The 11,321-nt window shown below is 36.7% G+C and overlaps 1 protein-coding gene across 3 annotated transcripts; it reads right to left on the reverse strand.

Annotated features, from left to right (window-relative positions):
• Nucleotides 1-354: 354 nt before the first annotated feature.
• On the reverse strand, nt 355-8,051 carry LOC131304221 (protein IQ-DOMAIN 31-like). Of its 3 annotated transcripts, XM_058331372.1 has the most exons (8): nt 7,937-8,051; nt 6,077-6,182; nt 4,833-5,060; nt 4,040-4,243; nt 2,823-2,903; nt 1,291-2,326; nt 729-799; nt 355-682 (listed from the first exon to the last, which is right to left on the reverse strand). In XM_058331372.1, exons 2-7 carry the CDS (start codon nt 6,149-6,151, stop codon nt 768-770), a joined length of 1,656 nt encoding a protein of 551 aa, XP_058187355.1. In that variant the 5' UTR covers nt 6,152-6,182; nt 7,937-8,051; the 3' UTR covers nt 355-682; nt 729-767. The 3 variants fall into 3 exon arrangements, with proteins under 3 accessions (XP_058187355.1, XP_058187354.1, XP_058187353.1); XM_058331371.1 differs by lacking the exon at nt 7,937-8,051 and having other exon boundaries at nt 2,823-2,906; nt 6,077-6,195; XM_058331370.1 differs by lacking the exons at nt 355-682; nt 729-799 and having other exon boundaries at nt 1,118-2,326.
• Nucleotides 8,052-11,321: the final 3,270 nt, after the last annotated feature.

The raw sequence follows: 11,321 nt of genomic DNA on the forward strand, positions 1-11,321 counted from the left end.
AAGGCTGTATAGCAATGGAGTACAGATGGTTTTTGCGCCCATCTCAGATCCCGCAAAGATGATCGGAATCGCTCATTTTGTTCAAAACATATAGCAAAGTTGGATGATTCGTAAACGCCTTTATCGATATCGGATTGAGATGATTTTTTATAGAGACCGTAAACAATATGTGCTCCGATCATCTTTGCGGGACTCGAGACGGGCGCAAAAACCATCTGTACTCTACTGTTGTACAGCTTCTGCTGTACCATTAGCAGCTCTCCTTGCTTCTATTCCATAATGAGGATTTGGCACAGGGTCACCAACTAGGATGCCCAGTTGTGAAGAAAGAATTCCCAGAAGAGCTGCAAAAGATGACTGAATATCCAATTTATAAAGAGTCACAAGTTTATCAAGCACGTTCAAGTTCTCGCGTTGTAAAATTGTAAAATGCTACAGGGAGAAACAAATAAACGATTAACACAAGCAAATGATGTCAAATAAAAGCCAACACACAGAGGGTATACAACTATACATTCCCTTGTAGCTCACCTTAAAATGCCAAAGAAACCATGAAAACTCAAACTTACATCAAACCATTTTTATTTGTCATGTTCATTTCATGTTTAACTCTACAATTTTCAGAAAAACCAGAATCATGAGAAGAACTGGAATGAAGCAGTCAGCAAGTCACACTTTTCACCTTCAGACTCCATCATGTTCGGAAGAAAGTGTACCACACTTTTCACCTTCAGACTCCATCATGTTCGGAAGAAAGTGTACCACACTCACCTCTTCCACCCTGGCTGCAGCACCTTCTCTGGAATATAGAGTTGAAACAAGAAATATCAGTCAGAAATTTGAACAATCCTTAAACAAAGATTTCCAAGGTAAAAGACAGCTATGTAATAATGACAAACTTATTGTGATTTAAGTTACTTATCAGAAATGTAAGAAAAGACAATGATTAAGGGGAAAAGGAAATGAACGCCAGTAAACTCAATTTGAGAGCAATTTACGCAAGCCAATCAAGAAGCACAAGCAGTTTGATGACATGAAAAACAGTAAAAGCGTATGCATATACACATAGATATGTTATGTGCATAGTCTATATCCATATTCTATTATCCCAACAAACTTTTGTCTTTTTTAACTTGAATAAACTCTTATCAATCCATACTACATAATATTGGCAAGCACCAGAATCACTGATGTCGCCTACAATCTTGATATTAGCAGCTGATGACAAGTACGACTAACTCATGACAGAGGTACCAAATAAATTGCAGGAAATAGGGAGGTTACATTTACCATCTCTAGAAGACAGCAGGGATCGATCAATTCTACTTCCTCCTTTGCCATTTGCTTGTACTGGTTTCTGAACCCGAGGTGACAGTGAGCTCAATTTCCCATTCATAGGAGATGGCAAAGAATGCCTCCTGTCGAATCCAGTCTCAGCCCCATCTTCACCAAACTTAGGCGATCCTTGCGCTCTAAGCTTTGCCTTTGCAGATTCAGTCACTTGCATATAACTTGGCAAGGTTGGAGTATTTTGTGAAACATTCTCAGGATACTCCTGTTTTGCTGAGAAAGATTTCCTTCTTCCAGCCATTGGCTTCTCCGTAATTTGATCTTCCTTGGAACTTAACTCTTCAATTATCTTGTCACCGTTGGCTATGGGCTTCTCCATGATCTGATCTTCCTTGGAACTTAACTCTTCAATTATCTTATCACTGATCATGACCTTGTCACCACTTTCAGAAGAAAGTACTTCAACAGCAGGTAGGTCAATCTGCGACATTTCAACTGTTTCATCCACTTCCAACTCCTTCGGAGCTGGTTCTACTACCACAGGCTGTGCGGAAACTACAACAGTCAGATCACTGGTTTTCTCTGAGGAATTATCCAATTCTTGCTTTTCAGTTACAGCTTCTGTCTTGTGATCAGAAACATCTTCAGCTGAAACAGATACTTTTCTTGTTTTGTGTTTAACTCTCTCAACTTCATTTTGAGAATGTTCTCTGACTAGTTCTGTCTGATGGGTTGGAGCTTTTTTCAGGTTGCGTTTGGGTTTTACATATTCAGAAGAGGAATTCAACAAGTTACTGTCACTATTCAATGCAGGGACTCTCTGGACACCTCTTTTTGGCCTTCCTGATTCTCTTTCGGTACTTTTCTTGTTTGTTTGCCTTTTCTTGTGCTTTGTGTTGAGACTCTTCTTTGGCTGTGCAAGTGGTTCCCAGGAGTGGGATGATGACCAAAGTTCTAGCCAGTTCCAAACTGAATTTGGTTCAACTCGATCATACTGGAGGCTCAGGGGCATAGCAGTAGGCAGTGAAGCAACAAGCTAAAACAAGCAACAATAAGTGTCAAATGCCAATCCATGTGGCAATCACATACAGCTACAGAAAATTGTTCATTAGTACGATCATCGTCTTTTGCAACAAATTTTCCCCATTTGAGTGTAGATACTAGATACAAGTTATTGATAAACATTTAAAAGGTACCCAATGTACTTAAGCAAAGCTGATTTGTCCAAGCCCTGTACAGACGAGGGCCAGCCATTGCCATTACAAGCATGAAGCACCTTTTTGAATTATCGATATGGATTTCTAGGACTAGGATAAAGCAATCTAACTATTGGCCATGCGGAGAAACGATAATAAAATGGTTATAATCAGAAAGATCCATTGAGAAAAACAGCACATCAAGGATTTTATTTTTTCCCCCCCCCCCCAAAAAAGGTCAGAACGGTAATGCTTCTCAATGGTCTTGCTATTGTTATAGTCAATGAATAAGAAGGCAGCTCACATACGCAAGGTAACACAAAAAGTCCAATGTACCTTTCTAAGAAAAGCATTTGTTGGTTGCTTCTCTGACATAGAAAGTGCATTTACAGCTATTATGTCCACCTGTTCACGTTCCTGCCGAAGCACAAAAAGAACAGAATTAGAAGATCAAGTACCATGGAACATAGAACAGAAAAAAATGAGGCGTAATGGGATGAAAGAAACTTTACCGGAGAGAAATGGCACAAATGAAAAATCAATTAATAATGTTAAATTGTCGGAGACATTCTTGGACTGAAATCTTGTTGACATTGAAATTACCTACTCTGGCCCAGCCTAGGAGAGGGGAATGGGAACAGGTGGCTTTGAAACATTGACCTCATGAACCGGAAAGAAGGGCCCAACCACTTGGCCAAAAACCTTGCTCCTTAAACACTGACGTTTGGACAGCAAAGAGTAGAATGTCTATATGCCCATATTAAGGAGTTGAGATTGAGTACTTGCATTATTGTGTAACATGAATTGGGCTTTAAATGAACGCCTTCATAAAAAGTTTGAGATGGCAGCTACGAAGAATAAGAAGACAAGTTGGTGATTGTGATACACCGTAAGCGACGTAGTTCATCCTGAGGACTGCAAAATGACCACGAAGTTGGAAAGAACGAGGTTGACTAACAACATGAGATACCCAACTTTGACTCAACAAAATGGTGTAAAATAGGAATAAAATGTCAAAAAGGATCTGTCTAATGGCCAGTCAAAACTGTTGGCTAGGATTTTACCAGCAGCGATAATTCATAGGGATGAGAGGCCCCATTCCACAACACCTTCTTAAAAAATAAGTACTCATTTCACATTTTCAAACTCAAAATAATGCAAATGATAAATAATTTTTCAATTTTTTTTGCACAGTTCAAAAGATCTATCAAACAAGATCCATATTGCCAGAAAAATTATTTGCATAAACACATTATTTTTGAGCTTGAAATTGCCTTCTTAAAAATAAGTACTTATTTTGAGTTATGGTAATCACACAATGTCATAGATATTGACTACTAGACAGACCAGCTTATCCTATACTGCAATTGCCACACAAAATCTGAGGCATGAAAGTGCATCAGAAAGGACAACCAAAAATACCAAAAGGCTAATATTGAGACGTATGTGAGAAGACATAATATAGAAATACCACAAAGAAAAACTCATTGAATAATAAGGAAGTGGGGCTTATGGATGCAAAATCTTAAGTTTGATGTCAATTAAGGGATTACCATGGATTCTCCCAATCTGCGCTTTTTAAGCACTTCAATCCCAACTTCAGAAAGCCTGACTTTTCGGCCACGAGCTAGCGCCTGAAGTTTAATGACTGCTTGCATGCACCGCCAAGTAGCAACAGCCTGTCTCCTCACCAAGTGTCCACGTATAAGTGCTTGCAGCCTTATGATGCCCTTGAGGGCCTGAAACGCCCGGCGAGCCTTTACAAAGAGATATGTAACCAGTAAATTAGGCATCCCCAACATAGATACAACACAAATTTTCCATAAAAGGGAACTGTAAAATACATCCCAACACTTCATTGATCAACCAACACAGGTCGACCATTGAACAAGTATTCAAGAGAATACGAGTAGAATAGTTCTAACGTCATGCAATTATTCATCCAAATCACATAATTAAGCTTCCCCTGTAATTTTTCAATATTTTTCAATGTTACTTGCATATGTTTGTCAGCAGATAATTGATATTCGTCCCATAAGCAAATTATACTTTATCTTACTCAGAACCCCACAATAACACAAAACATGTTTATCACCCGTTTCATACAATAACCAACAATTAAAAATTGTTAAGAGCATGAGAACTTATTGTCACACGGAAAATACGTTTAGCCAGTTAAAAGGTGTAGTGGAAATTTGAGATGACTTCATAAATTCAAACAAATAATAAATGACACAGAAAGAATGAGAGAATCAGCCTCACTACTTCCGCACTAATGAATTCTCTAAGATAAAATGCAAAACATTATGCATCACACAAGTGCATGCACGGACACAAGCATATTACCAAGTAGCCCCTGACAGCCGCCTGTGCCTTTGTGGCAGCTTGCTCTTGCCTGATTATCTCGGCATTGTTTGCCGAGTTCGATACCACGATACCTTCTGTATCTGCTCCTTGATTTCCAGGCAAGAACTCAAGCTCCGTATTTTCATCACTTCTATAAGTGGTCTGAGGTGGCAGATCGGAGATCACATAAGGGTCAGAGGGTGCCACCTTCTCTTCAATTGCAGCATTCTACATAAAAAATGAGTACCAAAATTTAGAACTTAAACTTACTTGCAATTGCAAAGAAGACGACAAAACTACCCAAAATAAAGACACCGCTATAGCTAAGCAGAAAAAGAATAACATTCAAGATAGTAATCAAAGTTCTATATTGCAATGAAACAAGTAGCAGAAGAGTCAAACGGCATAAGTGATGAGATGACCTAATAAAGTTTAAGCCTGTCACTAACCAATAGAAAGTATAAGTAAAGCAATTTGTATGCTATTGATCTAATTACCAGGTGCAGCTCATTTTGCCCCACATTTATGAAGTTTTAGGATATGTCGAGTAGAACTTCTTCAGCTATGTTTTGCTAGTATATTTCTGTTTTCTTAAGTTTTCTACAATCTAAGTGTAAGGACATTTTGTCGGGCATTGACTGGGTTTTGGATCCTTGGGTATTGAGTAATAGGTTCCCACAAAATTTTATGGTCAAATGACACACATATTCACAAATATCAAGTGCAAGATCTACCAAGATTGCTAACAACCTTGCTTTAAGTACTAGGTGTGAAGCGTGATACCCAAGGAGGCAAGGACATTTGGTTCTGATACTCGGCTTCTCTGCTACTTCCTCCATTTTGCATATCCTACATTGCTATTGACATCCAACCAATGTCGTTATAGATTTTCACCTCAAAAGACCCTTCTGACAACAGCCAGTACTTCATCATTTCACGTGATTACTGATTTTGATCGGTCCTAGAAAGCAACTTTTTAAAACTTCTCAACATCATATCTGCAGTTACAGCTCAAATAAGAGTGCTCTACTCTTCCACAGGCTTCACTAATCCTACATCACTTCAGTGATAGACCCCATAAAGAATTATATGCAACATAAAGAAATCGCAGATTAGACTTTCAAATGGAAACAGGAGAAACCCATGAACTACTCGTGTGGTTATGTGCACGCCATTATGTGAATCATGGCTGCAGGAAAGTAAGTAGTACCACATTATGAACTGCTTAATAAAACCTCTCTTACTTTTGAAAAACTTGACTTCGATGACTTCTTTCCAAAGAGAACAGTCTTGATCCATTTCCCTGGAGATTTCCCCATCACTCAAAGGTTACTCTGAAAACCGTGGAACCTGAACACCGTAAAGTTCAAAACAAATTTAAATCTCGAAATACATAACTACAAGGCGGAAAATGGACATAAAAAATAATTGAAGGAAAGAAGGAAAAGTGAAAACAAAAAAGCAAATGTCACTTAGCAGGAAAATCAGATAATATCCTTAAAGGGTGAAACTCAATAGAAATATAAAACCACATTGTAAGAAGCTAAAAATTGGAAATGACACAGTACGCAGATTATCAATCCTCACAAGATGACTAACTGCAACTAAAATACATTAACGCTTCATTTCTTTCAGTGGAACACAGTAACCGGATAACTTTCCTATATTTTCTGAGAAACAGGAAATAAAGTCAACGGAAATGAGATTACTTTGGCGGAAAACGTTTTCCACCACTCAAACAAAACCACCACCACACCACCCACCACTATCACTAACATAGCAATTAGCACCATCATTTTGAGGGTCACAACAAAGCACAATAACCCGTTTTCTGTGGGGAATTATTTTTTCTCGAAAGAAAAACATTTCGGTTCAAAACAAACACAAGTGGTAATCATAATGTTTCAAGGATCCGGGGGTGCTGTAGTGCATGTGTAGGGTAGCACATGGCCGTTGATCTCATCAATCAACGATTCAGATCAAAAATCAGTTATGACCGGTAAACCGGTCATAATTAAAAATCACATCTCAACCATTCATTGTCAAGATTGATGGCCCGTGTGCGCCCTACTGCCTTGCAGGGCCTTGCACTACAGGATTTCCCAATCCATGTTTCAGAAGCCAATCACTTGCTATGTGAATAATACAATAGCTTGCGATAAGATACTAAATTGAACATCAGTCATCTTTGGCTCATCATACGTAGAGATGGCAATAACCATTCCTACAACCTAGAAATGTAGTACATTCTAACTCAATAGAGCCGCTTCCCACCAAAGTCTCCTCCAAAGATTATACTAACAAAGAAGCACAACACAAATTGCAAATCACTTGGAAATTCAAAAACTAACCGCAAGCACAATTAACAATCCCTTTAAAGAGGACAAATCACAAAAATTGAACAAAACAACAAACTCGAGAATAAATTATTATTATTATTTTTTTATAGGTCAAGTGTTCGGGTCAGCTTACGTGTGCCTCCACTAATCCTAGGTGACCAATCCCGCTAGTGAACTGGGGACAATTAACAACCCCTTTGAAAAGAACAAATCGCAAAAATTGAACAAAACAACAAACTCAAGAATAAATGTTTTTTCTATTATTTTACAAGTCAGGTGTCGGTGCACCTCCGCTAATCCTAGGTGACCAATCCCGCTAGTGGGGACAATTAAGGTAGGAGCAAGGCTCTATACTGACCCCAAAGAATTTGACAGATTTTGAGAAACAAAGAACGAGCAACCCCTAAGTTCTAGGCCTTAACCACCAATCCAAGTTCTAGGCCTTAACCACCAATCCAACCCCGAAACACGAGTACTTCTCAAGATCTGGAAATAATAGAACGCAGAATTCAAGGATAAAGTAGATATCTGTAAATATGTATTAAGGCAAATTGAGGTGGATACGAGGGCAATGTGGACCAGATCTGGGAAATACCTGAACAAACAAAGGCGTTGAGACACAGAAACTAGCACTCCTGTAGTTCAAATTGAAAATGAGTAGCACAGACAAACAAAAAAGACAAGTTGAGTGAGATGGAAACAAATCGAAGATAACGTGGGGCAAAATGATAACGATTACACAAATTTGAGCTGAGATTTGAGTACCATTAATGAGCTTAGCTACCTCGCTCTCCTCAGCTATACACTTCTCTCTCTCTCTCTCTCTCTCTCTCTCTCTCTGCAAAAGTGTGCAGTTATGCCGTCGCTTTTCAGGAACACTTGGGCAAACAAAATTGTACTAGTAGCAGTACTATATAAATCCATGCGTCAAGCGCAGTCGACGCCGTTTCAACAACTATCCCTAGAGCTGGATGGAGTATTTTTTTGGGAAAAGTTGCCAACAAAAAAAGAAAACACATAACCTGTCCTCGTAAAGGATCCGGATCTGAATATTATTACGTCTATGGATCGGATTCTTTCGGATAATGTTGACTCATAACGCATTTGTGTCAACAGTGCTCTACTATCCGCCCTCTATGTAGCTTTGGGAGTTCATTGATTTGTTTATATTTGGATGGAGTTCGTCTAATGGGATCCGGATCTGGGAGTTCATTGGGTTTATATTTAGAGGATCCGGATCTGAATATTATTACGTCTATGGATCGGATTCTTTCGGATAATGTTGATTCATAACGGCATCTGTGTCAACAGTGCTCTACTATCCGCCCTCTATGTAGCTTTGGGAGTTCATTGATGTGTGTATATTTTGGTTGGAGTTTATCTAATCGGCTCAGTATTTGTTGTCTTTTTACTTGGCTTAACATTTTAGCTTTTTTTTTAGACTACTAAGAAATATGAACCGTTTTGTACTTTTCTCGTTCTGTATCAGTTTGGCAATTAGTTTGATTTTGACAAGATATTTGTAATGAATCCTATATTATAAGTGTTGTTAGGCTTACACTAATACAGTACTTCTCACTTTTGTAATTTAAAAAAAAACATGTCCTTCTCTAACGATGTTCCCAAATCCGTAACATGGTACACCTTCAAATGATTAATATTATGTGTTTGAGTAGTTAATGTTAGGCATTTGAGTGGTTAATGTTATGATGGAGATACAGTAAAAAAGTGAATCTAAAAATATTGAATATGTTATGCCATTTTAAAAAAAAACATTTATGCCTTTGAGTGGGAAAAAAAATACAATTTTGTGGTAAAATATTATGCCTTCGAGTGGTAAAATGTTATGCATTCAAATGATTAATATTATGTCTTCGTATAATTATGTCATAGGGGATTACGATATCCCCATACAAGAGGAGAGAGACACACTAGCATTATGCTCAACCTAAGCCCAACCTCGCACAACGAATGACCAATTTTATAGATGTTTTTTTTGCATAAGGCTACAAACAAATTGAGCTGTTTTGAAATAATTCGAGACTCAAATCCTGTTAAAGTTCGATTCATTAAATAAAACAATTTTGAGCAAGCAAATTTAGACTTGTTTCTAAAATAAGCTGAATTCGAGGTAACTGAAGTTCGTCTCGTGACCACGGGAAACATATTTATGTAAGAGTATATACATATTTTTTAGTAGTATATATGTATTGTACATATTAGTTTACACGATAATTTTTCTAGAGATCGAGCTTGAGTTTTCGAGTTTAAACTCAGCTCATTTGCTCATTTCTTTTTAATTGACTCAAGCTTGAGCGGAATTTGAACACTCTAAAAATCGGATCGGCTCGAATTGTTTCCAACCCACTACATTTTGCCCTCTTCATAGGAGTATTATTTTCCGTCGGTCAAATTATAGAATTTTTTCTTACAAATAATTTGTCTTGGTCTTTCTTGTCACTTTACTAATTATAACCATTTGAGGTCAAGTTTAGTCCGTTTATTTACCCGCGACAACATCATAAAATGTACTTTCACCTATGCTTTCTTGAAAACGCTTATTGCGACCAGCTCCAAGGGTTAGTCCAGTTGGTTGATGGATTTGTTCTCCTCGTAATTAACCGTGGTTAGATTATCGGGGTTTGGCCGAAATAAAGTAATTTCTTGTGGATTTTCTAGTTCTGGCGTGAATGATATTCCTTAATCGAACCGAATAAGAGATTAACTGAGATACGTATAAGCTGATCTGAACAATCCTTACGCTGAACCAAAGAAAGAGAGACTATTTATTTACCTTCGAGGTCAATGAAAAGGGTAAATAAATTTAACCAACCAACCAACATATCAAAAGAATTCCTTCACAATCACATGCCACCGACAGCCTAACCATAGGAGCGCAGGACATTAAATAATAAAATGACAAGCTGGTGATCCCAAGGTCAATAAAAAACAAATGCAATGAGTTTGTCTGGTCTAGGAAACCACACCTAACGCTGTTTCCGACATCGTTATCATTGCACACCAAATTTCTATAATACGTTCTTTTAGTCTAAACTTAAATTTGAATTTTTTGTCTTTATTTGAATTTTTTTCATATTTTTTAAATTTGGTGCCAAATTTTTTTGGTTATTGATTCGTTTCGACGAGAGGAATTAGAAAAGTAAAAATTTTGGCATTTTTATCCAAATATTTTGATAAATAACCACTTTCTAGTGCAAAAATGAAAATTCTTATTCTGATTCCTTTCGTTGAGACGAATTAATAACCCATAAAAAAATTTAGGGCAAAACTAATAAATGCAAAAAAAATTAAATAAGGACAAAATTTTCAGATTTAAGTTCAGTCTAAAAGAACGAATAAGAGACATTTTTGATTATCGTAGAGCTGCTAAATGAACAAAGGCTATGCGAATTTGAGCTCATATTCGTTCGTTAAAAGCTTGTTTAAGATTGGTTCTTATATAATCAAACCAGATTAGAACATTTTTTTTGAAAACTCGTTAAGATTTCAAACCAAGTTTGAACATTCTGCTACTTGGCTCATTTGACTTATTATGTTTAAAAAATTACTTGAAAATCGGATCGTATTTGGCTTAATTAAAGGTCTTTTGAGATCGGCTCTTCTCATAATTAATAAGATAAGTTCGAACATATTTTTGAAGCTCATTAAGTTATCAAACCATGATTATCCATTTGCTTGGCTTGTTTATCAACCCTAATCTTACTATTCTATAGTTATTTTAGTGTTATTATTTTTTAATTTTTCTTATTCCTCTAACAACAATTCGCAAATAATATATAAACTAAAAGCTAAATGAAGACGATAAAAAAAGAAAAAACTAAATGAAGTTCACCAACCGATATACTAAATTAAAACGAGTAGTTTTTTAAAAATTATTTTTGGATTGCTTTATTCTTTTGAGATTCGATTCATGTATTTCTACTTTTTTATCATTGAGACAAATTAAAAATAATTACCTTAAACGTAGCAAAGACTGTTCAAAAGTCCACCTCACAGGGATGAGCTTTTGAACAATAAAACTCCGTTCCAAAAATCTTCTTAAAAAATAAACAGCTTATTTTACATTTTCAAACTCAAAAATAAAGTAAATGAAAAATAATTTTTTAATTTTTTTTTGCATCGTATTCCA

Source organism: Rhododendron vialii, chromosome 10a (genome assembly GCF_030253575.1).
Source record: "Rhododendron vialii isolate Sample 1 chromosome 10a, ASM3025357v1".
NCBI classification, from domain to species: Eukaryota; Viridiplantae; Streptophyta; class Magnoliopsida; order Ericales; family Ericaceae; genus Rhododendron; species Rhododendron vialii.